General features: G+C 38.9%; 1 protein-coding gene across 1 annotated transcript in view; it reads right to left on the reverse strand.

The window, feature by feature from the left end:
- Positions 1-562: 562 nt before the first annotated feature.
- Positions 563-18,387, reverse strand: part of FAM171A1 (family with sequence similarity 171 member A1) — an 88,672-nt gene continuing 70,847 nt past the window's right edge. The window contains exons 7-9 of the mRNA XM_039712862.1: positions 8,010-8,126; positions 5,378-5,492; positions 563-4,741 (exon numbers count right to left, since the gene is read on the reverse strand). Of these exons, the coding sequence (XP_039568796.1) occupies positions 3,037-4,741; positions 5,378-5,492; positions 8,010-8,126 (1,937 nt within the window). The 3' untranslated portion in view covers positions 563-3,036. The remainder of the gene's footprint in view (positions 4,742-5,377; positions 5,493-8,009; positions 8,127-18,387) is intronic.

Raw genomic sequence — 18,387 nt, forward strand, 5'->3', positions numbered from 1 at the left:
GTGCTAAGATTGTCTGTGATATAAATGAACTTGAAATTTCAACATTTGTTTCTAGTATTTTTTTAAGACAAACATATTTTCATTATTTTTGTAAGCTTTGTCATTACAAACTTGCATTTTTTCCCTACTAATATCTGCCATCATAAAATAAGAAAACAGTTGCTTTTCTAGTTTATCTTCTATAGACTTGGAGCTGCTGATGCCAAGACCTATTCAAGTTATACTTTGTTGTTTGTGTTTATAAGCTTTATTAATACTTGCTTCACTGTGCAAGTACAACATAAAGCAAGAAAATGTCTTTGTATTTTACTGATGTATCTGCGTCAGTAAGTTTTTGAAAATTAAAACACAGAATTTATCACTGGACTTTTAGATTAGGCACAACATAGTCTAATCTTAATCTGTTACCTGAACTGCTTTAACTCTGTTCCAGCTTCATTTAGCATATGGCCCAGGTGTGGATATAGAGAACTTCACTTCATAAACTATGTATTTTGCAAAATTAAACTATCACACCAATTAAAAAATGCTATTTTAAAGAAGATTTGAAACATACCCACACTGTGTTTGTTCAAGTATATTTGCTGTATTAGAACCACAAATCATCAAATGAACATAAAACCAACACAATTAAAGAAACAAACCACTGCAATTTAATAGCAACAATCTCACTTTACAAGATAGCAATGATGGAAACTTTGCAAAGGAATGTGAAAAAATAATGTAATTAAAAATGACAGATTTAAGACAACATAAAACTGGAAATTAAATAGCACAATAATTCTAGTATGCGGAAATTTTATTCAGAATGTTTACTTATGCAGCATTCTGATTAATAAGTGACACTGTATTACCAGCACTTACTGACATCTGATAAATACTATGCCCTTAAACTTGTATTTTTCTGTTTAGTGACCTTGCACAAACTGACAATAAGTAAGCCAGAGCCCAAAACCAGTTCACAGGTGGTCAGTACAAAATTCCTAAACAGAACAGGAAAGGACCTGCCACATACACAATGAGTAAAATGTAATTTAGTGCTAATATGGTGATTTCAATATTCAGTGCACTCCACAATATTTCAGATTCCTTTTACAACATATACCACTTTCAAACATGAACCAAAGCAAAAGGTGATCTGGCTTTGTAGATGGAAAGGAGCATTGACCTGGGAACTAGGAAATCTGGATTCAACTCCTGGCTAGAGATCAGGTTCCCAGGTAAGACATAGAGTAATATGGAAATTACAAGACTCACTTTCTATGAAAACCTTGCAATTTACTGAAAATAAAGCTATGAATGTGAGTTGGGGCTTATAATTACAAATTAAATAGGAACTATATAGCACTTAAATTACTTTGGAGATTACGTATTAACTTTAGTAAGCATGACTGCTGCTAATCTGCATAAAAATAACTGAATGAAACATGATAAACTGAATGCATATGAAGGATTCCACAAAAGTGGAAGTCACAAACTTCCTCTTCTTTGAACCCAATTCATGAAAAAGTGAGAAGAGTGCAGTAAGTGTGAGTACCCACAGAAATCTCAGAAAGAAAACTGGCCCACAGGAAGTGTGACTCCACAGGAAATTTTGGTGATACCAGGATTTCATTTCTAATGTCTTCAGTGATACTTAAGCAAATTATTACGTATTTATCAAGATAATGATAAATATGCAGGATGCTTTTCTGAAAAGGGGTCCAAATTTAATTATTGACTGAAGCTCATGAGACCTGCAAAAAAAAGTAAGTCACACGAGCATAAATATGCACAGGAAAAATGAAACCAAAGTATTTTTCTTTTTAAATACCGTAAAATAATGTGATGACCACTTAGAGAGGAAAAAAATCCACAAATATACTTTTTGCAGTTTATTTTCAATTATAATTTTTGGATAACCAAGCAGCTCTGTATGGAAAAAGCACAGAAGAGTAATTCTGGCACTTTTGGATAGTACATTTGTTTTTACCCCAAATTTTTCTAGACACATTCAGTCCACTTGCTCGGTCGATAGTCCATTTTATATGAGCATGATTAGCTCATGGGATTCCAGAGGAAACTAACAATATATACAGTCAATGAAACTATCTTCTTGGCTACTCTGGGCCCTTTAAAATGTCTTCTAAGTCTATCCTGGCTAAACAGAATCCACAATATACATGATAGCTACAGAATACACTGTATTGAAATGAGAAATGCTCAGCACAAAATGGGACTCTTGGCATGCAGCTTAAAATAAAAGGTAGAAGTTCAGAAGTTTATAAAATCTCAAATGGGGTCAATTAAAAGGACTTAGCAAAAGAAGGGACTGTTCATTGTTACTGTAAAAAAGGCACTTTGAGAAAATGGTACCAGAATTGGAGGAATCTTAGTCGACACAAAGTTCAGTTTGGTTTCATAAAAAGGCTTCAATGCTAAGGGATGCTACTCAAGTTTCCTGCAGTTGTACATTAAAATAAATTGCTGAGTAGTTTATAATAAAGGACATAATATGTTTACAACCAACTCGTAAAATTAAGAAAAGCATAGTATAAGCAAAATATTACTAAAAGCAGCAATGCATAGCCTTTCATTGAGATAATGCACAATTGTGGACACCATGTGTCAAACTCCTGTTTTTAAGATACTTTCAGTAGCATTATCAACATAAAATTGGCCTACAAAACAAAAGCTTTACCAGCTCCCATTCATAAGGAGATTGAGGTCATAAACCAACCAAAACAATTTGTCAGTATTTTCAACATCCTGGATGACCAATATCAAGTATATGGAATAACAATCACACTCTTTGTTCAGCTATCTCACTGGAGGCAGCTGTTAAATCAGAGGAATGATTTTAATTCTTTTCTAACATTTACACAGTAATGCATTTAAGTTCTTTCAAATGTTGCTCACCACAGTTTGTTTTTCTCTTTTCTCTCCACAATATAAAAAAAAAAGAAGAAGAAAAAAAGAAAAAAAATATCAAGCACTTCCACAGAAAGGATATTTGGCAATTTTATACTCCACTGAAGGGTGGATTTTCACAATAGCTCATTTTAGATTGAAAGTCATTAGTGGTCTTTCCTCTCGTTTCTGCCAAGGACTCTTCTTATCTTCACCTTGGTCATCTTCCTCATCCTCCTCATCTTCATCATCATCATCTTGAACGGATGTTCCATGTTCAGGACTAGTTAATGGCTCTGGTTTGGTATCCACAGTTCTGGTTTCCTCCTGCAGGCTGGGCAGCTGCACACCACTTCTCTTACTGGTGCCTTCTAGGAGGCATCGGAGAGCATTGTCCTCAGGGCTGCAAACTGCTGTTCCACACTCGCTGCCACTTTGGTCCATATCATCCAAGTACACGAGCTGTGTGTAAGCTGTGCTGTCTGAAACCTTCCGCTCTCTCTGCTGGTGCTCCTGCACTGGGGGGTGACTCTGTGGCGCAGACAGATGATCTCCTCTTCCCTTTCGGGCAGATTTCGGTTCATTCATGTCAACGCCAGAGTCCAAACTGGCATCGTTACTCCCGTTCCTACCAGCTCTTTGGAGATCAATGTATGAATGTCTAACGTGAGCATTTGAACGCCCATCTAGAGAAACAAACCATGCTCGAGGATGAGGCAATGGCTTTCCACCTCCTAATTCCATCAAAGCCTTTTCTGTAAGAAGCTGCACTTCACTATTCATCTGAGCCAGGGATGCATCGTTAAGAGAGGCAGGAATGGAAATAGATTCAGACATGGAAGCATTTTGCTGACTCCACTCAGCCGCACCAGCATCTTGCAAATGTTGCTGAGATATTGCTTGGGATGCCAACTGCTGGGGCTGCAGCTGCTGGGCAGGGTGTGGGAAAAGCCGTGCGTGAGGGTTAGGAAGCTCAGCCTGAAGTCTTTCCAGATCAATCTGCTGGTCAGCTGGGACAACCAGGGGCTGGCTAACGAAAGGGTGCTCTCCGGGCAGCTTCATGTAATGACCTGGGATGACCAGTGCAGGCAAAACCTTTCTGTAAACACTGTCATTGACTTGGTCAACAGAATTGCAGCAGATTAACTGACCTGGTCGAGGGAAAGACGTAGGTCTTTCAAGGTGATCAACTGAACGGGACATCATACAATCAGTAGGTCTGCAGTCCAGCAGCTCTTTTTCAGGGGCTGAAGGTGTGGGGTATATTTGTTCCTGAATATTGTATTTACTTCCAGTAGCAATATGGTTCATAGATACTTGAATTTCTCTCTCTTGCTTTTCAAATAAAGGCTGAGACAGCATAGCATTGTAACTTCTCCTATACTCATCTTTGATAGGGGACTCATAGCCTTCAGCTGTTTCTGTAGATTTTCTTGTCTTTAGAGGAAAACTATCTGCTGACTTATGGTAGTCTTTTCTTAGAGACCCACTGGGAGTCAGGTCATCCAAGGAAATTCTGCTCTTGTCTTTCTCCTTGTCAGAGAGCAGTTCCTCTCGGGAGCTAAACTCCTGGGAAGTACTGAAGGAGTGTTTGAGCATAGGTGTATGCATATCTGCTTCTCCAGTAGGTGATACCATCTCCATGTGGACAGCACTGATTAATTCCTTTGCCCCTGAGTTTTCAGCGTGTCCATTGCTAGCAACAGACAATCCACCTGGAAATTCTGACTCACGACGTGAAAATATTAAATTTATATGGGACATTGAGGTTGCTTGATCCTTCTTAGAAGTGTCCAGTGCTGTCGAAAGTTGCAGTTTCTTATGATGTTGACGTGGTCTGAGACATTTTCTTCTATAAAAGCCAGTAACAAAAGAAGTTATACATTTATGAATGTTGTACACAGAAACAAGAGAAGCAAGTGTGTCTTAACAGAAGACTTTTTAAGCAGTGATTAGTATTAGGGGAATTGAACTTTTATTACATAATCTAAAAATTAAAAGCTTATCCCAGCAGCGAAGATAAAATTAAAGAATAACTAATGTCATTTGGGAAATATCTCAAGTACCAATTACAAACTGGAGTAAATGTCTAGAGAAGGCAAGTATAAAATCACTCATTAGTAGGCATTGCTGACAATTTAACATTCATTTTAATACCACGCCAATAGAAAGATCATTTGCAAATGTGTAACAGGTAGAGAGATCTTGAACCTGTGCCCATGTTTGATAGGAAATTACATGGAGAACACAGGTACAGATGTGTGTGATTCACTCAACTACCATCCTCCCAAAGGCAGGGATTTATACACTGCATGTAACCAGGAACACAGGAAATTTGATCTCACTGTTTCTTTCTTTTTCAAGTGTTTGCTTGCCTTTCTTTCCCCCCAGAAGGAAAAATGTTTCAATACAGAAGTTTTTAATTTCAAAAGCACAAAAAAGCATGTATTTTCAACATGAACTAAGTAACCAGATTGGTGAATCTTACCTGCAATAATACAAAAGCAGACACAGCAAGACTAGAAGTATGAGAGCCATGCCTCCTAAAATTGCCAAAAGAAACATTGTGTGATAGCTGGTAATGTCGTGTGTTACAACGGGACCTGGAAGGCCAGAAAAGAGAATTTAGACATGTAATAATTTGCAAATAGGAACAACAGTTGAACAATGAGAGGGACACTTTCCCCTACTATGAGAGTGCTAATCAAGTGCTGCTCATAGCCCTGGTGCCTACTGAACAGACCATCTCTGGACAAGGGAGCAAGCTGTGGAGAAAGCATGTGCTGGTTTTCATGACTGCAAGTCCAGCTAGCTCATTCTGTGGAAAAGCAGTTAGTTTCAATGGGAGCATGCATCAGTGAATGCTGCTCTCCACATCCTAAAGCTGACACCGTGTGCCAAAAAGCTCTCACCACTGGAGCAAATCCATCTCAGCATCTCCCAGCACTGTAATGCACAAAGCAACACCGTGGGCAACAACTGCTCTCTAGCATCTGTGGCCCTTCACACCAAACAGTGCAGACAGTGCAGTACAGGATTTGCTGGAAGATGTGTTGGTGCTCTGAAGTCTACATCAAGCCAAGCCAAGCAGATCTTCAGTAGCTTTAATGAACAGGCCACTAGTGAAACAGTGTTGTAACTCCGGGTTTAAATAACACTTAGTAAATGTTCTAACACACAAAGGAATGCACACATGTGGACAACATCTGTTCACAATTATGCATGTGTGACCCAGTTGGTTTGTAAAATCCTTATAATGATTTTGAAATAAAGGCCCAAATTTTTATCTGCAGGCAAGGAGGTACAGCACCAGCTGGCAGAGTAACATGCATGTTCTGTGAAGGATAGCAGACTTGGCCAACTTAGAGGGTCCAGGTCATAAAGTTTGCAAAACCTCATTTGTGGGTCTTGAGTGGTCTGTAGAGCCACGGCTAGGAAAACAAAGATCATTTTTGTCCATTTTTGAGACAAGAAATCAAATAGATTCAATTAGGAGATAAAATATGCAAAAATACATTAACTCATTAAAAGTAACATAAATTATATTGCATTTGGGAAATCTAAATATTTATACATTCTGTCCCACCACTACCATTACATAATTGATTTTACTGTTGCTTTAGGACATTAAGGAAAAAGAAGACAAGATAAATCACTTGAATTTTTCATGAAAATGTTGTTCCCATTGCAACAGAGTTTTAGAAACTCAGATCTAGCCCTAGAAGGAAGGAAAAGTAAAATTCAAGTAGCAACTCTGCCATACAAGGTAAATCACAAGGACAAATAAGCCTTCTCTTGTTAAGAGTTACAGGCCTTGTAACCTCAGAGTTACAAGAGTTACAAGCACAATTCCATGACTAGTGTAACTTCCTTGCAATCTGGGACAGAGCTGTACTGGGAAATGTTTGGCTCATAGCAGTTTCTTTTTCTTCAAGAATAATTATTTTGTAAAATTCTATTAAATTTAATATGATAGCCTATTCAGATCTGCACTTGCCTCTAAATTTTGTTCAGCAATGAATCAGCTGAATAACCCAGCATTTAATTTCTATAATTTAATAGAACCTCAAATAAAAAGCTCACATATTATGAAACAACTTAATGATATGTATGAGTAAACTCTAAAACCTGTCCTCATGTGAGAGTTTGGTTTTGTTGGTTATATTTAGTTTATTGAGCCTGCACAGCCAAGGCATGCATGTTTTCATTTCTACGGCATTAAATTTTTATCAGGAAAACCTAATAAAATCTGTAAGTTTTGTTGTAATCTGGAGTTCTGGGTTGGGTTGGTTTTTTTTGGTTGGGTGTTTGGGGGTTTTTTTTGGGTTTTTTTGATTGATTGATTGACTGACTGGCTCTTTTTTACACAGAGGTATCTCAGATTATTGGTGACTGAAGAGCTACTACCAAGAAATCTGAGGCAGCTACAGACAGAAAAAAAGGAACCAGAAGTTGCAGTATTAATAATCTCCAAAGCACATATAATTAATGCCTACTTCAAAGTCATTTTTACAGTTATGCCAAGAGGTTTGCAGATGGCAACCAATCAGCTCTGTACTAATGCCACTCTAAAATACCTCCTAGAACTTCTAAGCTAAGTTACTCACAGTGTAAATTAATCAGTCACCAAGATGATGCAAAGCACAACTCAGGGCAAAATGGGCATCTTCAGTGCAAAAGGAACAAAGTGTCAATCCACCCATCCATCAAGTAAGTGTCTAACCAGGGTAATGCTGGTTTTAGGTGAATTCATATCTCTGTGTGTTTCTGTAAGAAACTTCACAGCACCTGTTCTTCTACCTGCTGGAACACCAACACACTGATGCTGTGACTCCCATCATTCTCTAGCAATGGCTCTACCAGGCAGTGGTGACACAAATGCATCAAAGCAGGAACACTTTGAAATGTTCCCCATTGAAGTGATGCAGATATTTTGAGCACCAGGGTTGACCCACACAATCCTGAAAAGATTTAACCCTTTACTTTCAGAGTTCTGATTTATAATAATCCATTATTGATCAAGCTGTGGCATCTCAGATGAGGTCATTCTGAAAAATATAAACATTATATATAAATAACTAATTACCCAGTGCTGCAAATAAAATCTGAATCCATCTTACCTGGGATAGTAGGTGACATAGCTGCAACCCAGTAGCCCAGCTGAGGTGCAATATAAGTCCAAGTTAACTGATTTCCTTCTTGTTGTACAATGCCCAAACTACTCTTCAGCCATGTCCCTGTAAATGTAGAAGTTGTAGGAAGATGTTACAGATATTCACACATTCCTCTGCAAACAAGAGGAAAATCAAGCAGTAACAAAACCTATCCATGTGCAGTAGGGACTGTGTATGTTGCTGTGAAGTGGGAAGTTGTGCCTTCTGGCCACTGGCATTTGAGAGCACCCACGGCTTTCTCAGAAGCAAAAAACCCAAAACCCAAAACCTTCAAGATTAAATAAAACTAGTAAATCTTCAAAATCTGTCATTATCATATTGGGTTCCCCTGTTTTGAAGATGGATATTCCTGAAGCTGATTATATGCAGACAGCCCACTTAAAAAATGTAGTTCAAGGGATATCACATCTCTCTGACCACACTTGAGTTCTACACAGAACCCTTCTATCAGCCCTGGCTGTCAACTTCTAGAAGACACAGGAAAATGTTTCATCAAAACAGCTTTTCTATACAGAAAGCAAGCTTAGTTACTGCCAATGACCAGAATTACATTGTACCATTGCTGTGATTAACTCCATTAATCATTCAGTATCTGTAGAATACCCCCAAGGAATACTCTTTGGTAACAAAATACTTTTTTATGAATTATGAAATTATAATTTCAAAAGAAGTGAAATTTTGAAAGCAATGTGTTTAAGTCCAGGTTGACAATCTGCACTAGTTGGGAGTGTATCTACTTCATGAAGATTACTTTTATTCCAAGAGTTAGGTTCTGAAGGCCTTTAGAACTGAACCAGCTGAATATCTTTTTGTAATTCATTAAGATCCCCGATTCTGGGGCTGTCACCTTAGTTTCTGATGTAATAAATACCCAGAATGGCTTTTAGACTGCTCCTGTATTCATCCTCTTTGAATGAAACTGCTTGCCTTGACACGAAGAGCAATCACTGAGAGGCCACCCTTGGTGCCAGGCAGTGTTTCCCAGACCTGCAGTCCTGGCTTGGCACCTCCAGTGGGTGCCATAACAGAGGGCTTGGCCTCCTTAAGGCCTCACGTGTTTTGATGGCCACTACCAGGATGCTGATCTGTGTTCAGAGAAGGGATAAACTCCTCTGCATTTCTGTAGTGCAGTTCTCTATTTCTGTGCTGAAGGAAGAAGAATGCTGTTATTTCCCTTACCCAGCTTCAAACGCTCACTTGAAAGGAAAGCTGCATCATGTACTTGTGATTCCCCTGCCTTTAAATAAGTCTGCTTGTAATTTCAAAAATCGTGCTTTTCATTAGATGTCACTTAGGATTAAGCAACAACATTTTGGATGACAGTCATCTGAATACTCAGCAGTAAGTACAGAACACACTGAAGAGGTGCTGTGGCTGGGTTTGTTGTTTTTATAACACATTAAAGATCCTGATGATTTATTCTGTGTTCCTTAGATTATCCACCTGTGCAAATCCTCTACACATAAGAATGGGTTTTTTGAGTATTTACTTCCTCCCTACTACTGATTTTTCCTATGTAAGACCACCGTCTTAGGCTAATATTAAATACACCTGAATACAGTGAAAGTTTTAGAAGAATACATGGTTGAGAGGATTTCTAAATCTAGATGACTACTACTGCCATATGCCAACTGTATTTGCAACCAAACTGAATTTGTTCAGGGTAAAGGAATTACTGATATAATTATCAGTTTTCCAAGTATCATTTGCAGTCTGTAGAAGTAGCAACAATATGTTATTTTACAAAGAAAGTCACACAAGACAAGTAATTTTGATTTACACTACTAAAAGGACCAAAATCTGTGCACACAGATTTGCATATGTGGCATTTATAACTGCTGTAGCAGAACATCTTCATGTAGTCATTAATTTACCTCTCTTAGGGAAACATTTTCAGGAAAAATAGAATGGAATTGTCCACAGTTCTGTGGAGTTTCTGGAAAATCTAGGAAAAGTAGATTTATTTTTCTCCACTAACATGGCCACTAACCCTTCAGATTCTCTATCCATGCTCTTTCAGGGAAGATGTCATACCAATAGCCCTAAAGATGAAAAACAGTCATTAAGGTCACAAATTGCTTTTATCTTGTCTCTAAAAATGCCACTTGGTTAAAAAAATCTGTAACCTTGAATCTTATCATTCTTCTTTTTCTGCAAGATCTGGATGATGAGAATATGCACCAACTACTGAAATACACAACAATGTGAAATAAAACTTCAACAGAGATATAAAGTGCTGATTAAAAACAAAAGGAAGGACCAGGGTGATGAATGCATTAAGTTTCCCATATTTTCTTATATTCTCCAAGCCCTTTATATTGACACACCAGCAGAGTGCAGACGTATGTAACGCAGCCAAGTTCAGTACCTCCCATGTCTATTCCTACAGCTGCCTCCTTGAGCAGAAGCTGTTGCTGATGCCCTCACTAGGGGGAACTTGTGTCCACCATGCTCTACCCACACGATGCTGCAGGCCAAGGAACGCAGCCCTGCTGCCTCCCCAAAAGCCTTTTGCTCAGAAATACTCTGCATAATGCAGCCATCAAGAAGCTCAGAGAGGCTGCAGGCTCATTGCCATGAGCAGAGCTCATGTCCTGCCAAACGAGCAGCAGCTCAGGTTGCTCACATTTTAGCAAGATCAGGAATCCCCTATTTGCAATGGAGGCAAAGAAGAGTCCATTGCACAAGCCTCAGACAGGTTCCACACTTGTCTGCTGCTCACTTAGTTCACCCGTTCTTGGTAATCACTGGACATACTCCAGGCAATGTGCTGGTCTGCATAAATTAAGAAGAAATGTAATTCCATCTCTCTGTTATGGATAGTTCAGGTATTTCAAATCCATAAAAGATTGGTCATCTTTAAACAAAAGTGATGCAGCTTTTGTTGACCACACCCTACAAATTGGTGTATTATGACAGAAAATAGTAACTTTTAAATGGCACCACCCCATGTTCCTTCATCAGGATGACACCAAGTGTGGGTTCCTGTGAACCATGAGTGCACAATCTCATTGCCAGCCCTTTTTTAATGCTTTTATTGTCCAACATTTCAGTACTTAATTTGCCTCGTAAAGTTTCACCAGCAGTCCACTAATAAAACAGAGCATCCTCCCACATCATGGGCTGAAGAAAGCAAAGAATTCCATCCTTCACAACAGCAGGAACAAAACAGGTTTGAGTGGAAACAGCTGAAAACACGAACTCCTGTATTGTTTCTTTTGTGATCAAATAGCTGAAAGCCAACCTGGAGGGAACTCACATACCTCCAGTATTCTGCAAATCCATCAGCATTTCCAGGTCTCTCATATTTCATCCTTTATAGGTTCTAATTTCCTGGTTGCTTTTCAAGTATCATTAAACAAGCAGTGTTCTTGCAGCTCCTTACATGCAATCCCTGCTGTAATGACTAGTGTTGGACCTTCTATTGAGCAAAACCCAATTGCGTGGTCGTGACTGGCTGTGCTCCTGCCATTTCACACTGCCACGTGACCAGGAGTTCGCTGCTGTGCAGCCTTGAGAACGAATTCCCTATCCTGCCTCAGATTCTTCCTTGGAGTGGAAAACAAGATGTTTTCCTGTTCTAAAAATGAAGCTAATTACCCTCTATGTCCTCACACACTCGCTGCTGTAAGCAAGGGAGCACACTGGGGCAGTCAGTAAAGATCTCTGTCCATTTTTCTATCGATTCCTATGTGGTAGCCTGCAAATGGAAGAAGAGCAAGCAGCATTCATTCCTTCTGTGTTGTCAGGATTACAACTGCAGAACTAAGCAGAAGGATTTAGAAAGGAAGAGAGGTCTTACCTCCCTGTATGCTTTGTTCTAATAATTTAATTTATTTTCCAAATATCCTGTAACATCTATTTCTTCCCCCCACCCAAGTCAGCAAAATCAATGAGCTTCACTACTTATCAGTATTTATACTTGATTTGTAATAATTGTTAAGTAACAAGCAATACAGGATTATTTAAAAAAAACCCCACAACCAAACCAGTAAAAAGAGCTAAATGTAATAGAAGTAATCACTTTTGTTCAAGACTGTGTCGTTCCAAAGAAAACTTGTCCATGCCTCTTTGGAGCAGAAACAGCAAGCTCAGTATAGTTTGTAAGCACTGCATGATTTGGGCCAATTCACCATTAATTCTTAAAGACTTTCTGGTGCTTCATGGAAAACTTCTATATATAGAGACATTCTTGCTTACAGATCATTTTTACATTTCTCTTCCTCTTTTTCCTCTCTTACTGCTCAGTGGAGCCAACACACTGATCCAAGATTCAAGTCAGGGGAGCTGTCTTCTGGCTCAAACTAACAGCAGGGGGAGAACCTAGACACTTAATGCTTTTCTCACCAAAATTATACTGCCTGTTACTGACTTTTTGGAATAAATGATGTAACTTAACAAATTTATTCTTCATTTCTTCTTAAAAAGCTTTAGAAGCATCTACCCATCACTCTTTCACATACGGAACTCAAAAGCAAGGTAAGAGAACACAGCAAAGAATATAAAAATCAGAGTTCTATAAAGATACACAAATCAAAAAATGATCAGATAGAGAAAGCTGATGTCCATCTGACTGCAAAAATATCAGAGAAGTTCAAGATTTCAGCAGAGTAGGAGAGATAAATTCTGCTAGAGAGAAGCATCTTAATATTTTGCAGTAACTTTGATTGTGATGAACGCACTCATTTATCTCAGGCAGCTTTTCGGACTTGCCAATGAAGGCCAAAGAGCAGTTATCATGAACAAATTTAAGAAAAATTGTTTGCACATTAAATCCCTATTTCAAGATACATTCAGCATTAAACAGCATCTTTTTGTAATTTAATTTGGTTTACTTCTGAATCAGACTGAAGGATGGTACTTTCAGCAAGGAGTGCCCAGATGGGCAGCTATTGCAGAGAAGCCATTGAAGAATGGCTTCTCTGCAATAGCTGTTCTAGACTATCCCCCTGCACAGTCAGGTCACTGCAGGTATGGCTGGTTTGCCCAGAAAAGAGACCTCCTGCTGTCTTCAAAGACATCAACTATTCAAAGTGACAGCTTGCTGGAACCAGGCAGCATGAATGGATACGTGATACCTCTGAGTAAGACATTGCTTCCGTATTTTAAAGCTAGGCCTTATTATTTTAAATTGTGAAATCCAGGGAATTGTATGTCCCTCTGGCTTCCAGGTGTGACTGTGCATGCTGACAATCCCCTGCTGCTCTAACTCAAGCAAATGACAAACTTCCCACTGGCCTTGGTGAGGCAGGAGTGCCCCACAGCACCATCTGCTCTAGGGAGAGATGCAAGGGACTCTTGCTACAGCCAAGGAGAAGGAGGACAACCTCCCCTCCTGTGATCTGGCTGCAAGGGGAGTTCTCTTGCTGGCACCTCAGCACAGAGCTTGGCTCTCTGGGAGGATGTATAATGCTGCTGGCTTTAGCTTTAACTTCCCAAGCTGACCACTTCAGAGCCTTCCAGATCACCACTGACTCAGGGACTTCTGCTGACTTCGATTGTGTGTTCTTTCTATCACTGACCAAAATGGTTCTAGTAAATGACTGTCAGATGGGTGTGCTGCAGCCAGCAGCTTCCCCCAAGGACAGCCTAAATATTGCTTGTGTTTAAATATGATGGTTCATTTCCATAAATTATTTTTACATGTGAGCTTTTGATAGAAAATTCTTCCATTGATCAAATACTGTTTGCTTTTCATTTTGTTGCTTTTAACTGGCAATAGGATCATCCAATCCCACTCAAGCAGGGAACCAAAACTGTGTGATTTACAACATGAATTATTTCCATCCAAGAGGTTTGACAAATAAGAGGATTTAATTAGTAAGAGAACAAATTAAACATAATCCCATACAGTATGAATTTATTTTTAGTTACAAGATTATCTTTCCTGGGAAAAAAAGCACTTTGGAAAGAAAGGAAAGGTACTTTCAACTGTACTGCTTAATAGCATAGATGTTTTAAATAAATATTCCTTAATGAGAAGCATTTTTCCTTCAGCATGGATCTCTTTTGTGCTGTCTACGATGTCTCATAAGATTGCCCTGCTTAGGCAGAGATTCACAGTTAAACAGAGATCTATGTGTCAAAAGGAATGAAGCAGGTTGTTACCTGACAGTGTAGGACAGCAAAGGATATTCAAAACATACTAAAAGTGCTTCTAGAAGTAATTGATTTAGACACTGCAAATGGCAGTGTTATTATGAAGAGTTAATCAAGGGCAAGTTTGTGAAAAGAACTTCCTAAAGCATGTTATGACATACATAAATTGTAGCTTTTCGTTCTACCAGTTGAAAGCTGCTTATCAGATTTCTTCTTCCAACTGAAAATCACCTCTAATCTGCGTCAGGAGGGGAAGTTGTACTTGAGAGGGATGGGATTTTTGGTTTTACTTTTGTTCATTTTCTAAAAAGCTAAAAGCCTGAAATGGAAGTTGAAAATTCCTTCCTGAATATTGCTGGAGCTTACTCTCCTCCTCACCTTCCCCCCAATACACATGGGTTTAAAAATTCACAGTATTTAAGTTAATATTACAATTTTGTTTTCAGGGTTGCTAGGCAACATCAAAAAATAAACGTCCCTGCTCTGAGAGCCCAATACCCTCATTATTCTTCCACTCTTACAGAATTTGTTACACAACCCTTCCAGGGCTAAATCCTGCTCCTGTTCTAGCAGCACCACCATTATTTCGTTAACTAAAAGGGAAATGCTTTTACCATTCTACCTTGAAGATTTTGGCAAAGAAATCAACAAATTCAATTTATTGTTTGTGCCTGAGAAGCTCTGTGGGTTTTTCCATCTCTTCTCATTTTCCCCCTTAAATCACCTGTCAAGTGTTTAACAAAAGAACACACCAGTTTTCATTATTTAATAATCTTAATTATATCTGGGCAGAAGGCAGGGCACATTGTACACAGAACTGCTCACATTGCTTTGGTCCCCTTGGAGTATTTCCTTCTAGAATGCCAGAACAGAAATGACTTATTAAAGAAAATTACTTCCATACATAATTACTGGTTAATAATTGTATTTCAAAAGGAAAAGCTTAGTTATGCCTGTTGGACCACTAGCTACAGGTATACATGAAAGATACTGCCTTTAGAATTTGCTTTACCACATTATTAATCATATTCAGTCAGTTACTGACAAAATTATTAGAATGTGTAATAAATAAATGCACATGCACAAAACACTGCATGCCTTTTCCTTCCTTCAGCCTCACATCCAGTTTCTATTTTTCAAACTGGAAGTGGAAGCAGAGGCACACTGGGATTTGATCAAACATTGCACGGCTGCAGAGGGAGGGATTCCCAGGTCCTCAGCCTCTCCATCCCCATCCCAGCACTGCCCACACCTGCCTGGATTCCCACCAATCTCCAGGTCTTCTTCAACTGAGGCAGTTGCATAAGCACAAAGGTGTTTTCTCCATTTCTGGAGTTTTGATGCCTGCCTCTTCCCACCTTCTCCTGCCATGGCTTCTATAGGTGGAGCTGTAGGGCTGTCTACATGACACTACATTATTAAAACCTGCTCCCAGAGGCCAGGGATCTGTTTCCAGTTTTATTTCCTTGACTACATATTTGTAGATTATTTGCACAAAGATCACTATACTTTGGCACCAACGTGATTCCTTCAATGTTCCCTTAAGCATCCCCTTCATGCCATACCTCATCTGCTCTGCTGTAAATGCAGCTCACAGGCTGTACTAGGTGGGCAGATGATTAAACAATCCATTCATGCCCTTTCATATGTGTGAGCCACAACATCCATTTTGAAAACACACACTAATAAATAAGCACAACTGTCTCCTATGATTCTCTCCAGAGGAATCATGAGAGTGAGAACATACCTCAGTGAGCTACATTGTGAAGCATCAGAGGAAGAGCTTCTTTTCCTTTCAATGCTGAGGTCTGTCTCATACTCTAAAATGGTATCTGCACCTATTATGTAGACACTGTACATGGTAAAAAGCTGGGTTTGGTAGCTGCCATTTCTATGGCAACATAGAAAATATGAAATTCTTTCAGAGCAGTTAGTTAAGAACCTGTATTTAGTCTTTAAAAATAAGTGCATTTAGTCTTTAAGAATAATTTAAGCTTTCCAGCTGAGATTAAAAAGGACGTAAAATCAAATAGTCAAGGAATTTTTAAATTACAAAAACAGCTTAACCTTGAAATTCTGTGATTTCAAGGTTAAGCTATTTTTCTCCATATCACCACTGAATCTGGTCTAGAACCATGTGTTCTGGATCTGATTATACTAAGCTGAAACCTTTGGGGATGAGAAATGTGATTTCCTGAGCACGTCCATTTCTCATGCATAGGAAACCCACTAAAACTCATGGAGAAGGGCATGAAGTCCCAGGCCATGTGTGCAGCTGCATGCACTCCAAATGCAGACCAAGGTCAGAGGCACAAACTCACACCCAGTGTCAGATCAAGGGACAGGCTGCAAATGTTTCTGTTAAATTTTTATTTTCTGTCAGTCACACAGGGTTATGAATGTGGTGGCAGTCAGAAATTGATCAAATTCACAACAAAAAGAAATGTTTTATTTTTAAACTAAAAGGCAATATTTTTTTGGGGGTGGATTATCACTGCTACCACATGGGAAGCTTAAATCCGAGATTTTAATAAATCATCTTATTTGCAAACAATGCACAGTGAACTAGACCAGTAGATGTACAGTAATCTGCTTACATTTTCTGCCTGACAGTAGCTGTCACTCTCTCCCTATAAACACTATGAACAAAAAACAACCATAAGTTTACCTCTATGAAACTGTAGTCAAGTAAGCACCAATACTGCTTACACATAAGTATATCCTCATGACTTTTTTGAGCACAGAAAACATTATCTTGATTTTGCTGAGGAAGGAACATCTGGAAATTCTGGTTCTACAAAAATCAATACAAATTTTACCACTGAAAGCAGAACATTACCCAGAAAAAAAAGCATCAGACTTTTAAATGCATTTAGAAATCTATTTTTATGGCATTAAATGCAGTCAGAAAGCAGCAACCAAGAAGAGGGGAGTACATAAAGCATTGTTTTTTATGAAGTTACAAGGATTTCCCCAAGATACTTTTCTCCATATTCTACCATCATTTTACACGAACACATGGCTGAAATTTCAGGCACTGGGGAAAGATCCTCCTCTGCAAAGAAGCCAGTCATTGAAAGACAACAAGGGCACGTCCAAGATGTACAACCAAGTGCTTGGGGAGAAGGGGGAGAAGGAAGAACAGAGACACGGTATTCTGAACTTCATTTACATGTAGTGCACAAGAAGTAACATATTTTAAGGAGGATGAACCAAAGGATTAAGGATTAACCCTTGCACTCCAGAGTCCTTTGCCACACAACTGAAAACAGTGTTGAAAATATTTTCCTTTTATTGGATGGGAATAATTAACTAGCAGCTGCATCATACTAGTAAATCTCATTTTCATATTATGCACACTGGAATATTTGGTAGAATTTTGAAGTCCTTCATACAGCTCCAGATGTGGATCTAGAGGTCTAGGTGCAACATAATGCTGTCATTCCACATGGAATGAAACAGGGGACTTAAAATGGAGAATGCTGGACTTAACAGTTTTGCTCCCTGAATCCAATGAAAACCAGACACCTTAACATAAAACATAAACCATTAAAATGGGGGCTGAGGAGAATACAGCTGAGCAAGTGCTGTGTTATTCAGTCCAGCTGGTGGGAGCTGGAGATGACACAGGAGGCAGAAAGTTTCATTTCTACTGGGATCTGTGGTATTTCTGACTTAAGAGTACAAGGCTAGAAAGAAGTTTTTAACAGAAATTTGGTGTCCAAGAATAGAGAGATTAATTATACTGCTGTAAATCCTACTGACATCAAGGCAAATATACATGGAAGAAGTCATGATCCCAACCATCTGTTTAGAGATAAAGAAAAAATGATTTTTTCAGCTCCCTCAGATTTTGCAAAATCCAACACAGCACTTGTTGGGGGAAAAAAAACCCCCAAACCCCAGAAAACCCCACTGAGCACTCCTGATTATAGAAATGAGACTCCCTGTCTCTGTGTTGAAACCTTTTAAGTGCATTCCATGAAATGAAACCACTGTCCCACAGTAGTGTGAAACACAAGACGTGGGCATGTCCACAGCATGGAGGGATTAAGTTGCATTTCAGCATGTAATGTCTCTGTAAAATCAATGCATCTGTGTTTATTAATGCCAACACTCAGAAATGCTGCAGGAAACAGTGGTGGACCAACACAAGAACAAGGTTACATGTATTTGCTTACCCTTAAAACACCTCCAGGGCATTGACAGCTGATCTTCATTTTAT

This window comes from Passer montanus, unplaced genomic scaffold (genome assembly GCF_014805655.1).
Source record: "Passer montanus isolate IOZ18808 unplaced genomic scaffold, ASM1480565v1 scaffold10, whole genome shotgun sequence".
Classification (NCBI taxonomy): Eukaryota; Metazoa; Chordata; class Aves; order Passeriformes; family Passeridae; genus Passer; species Passer montanus.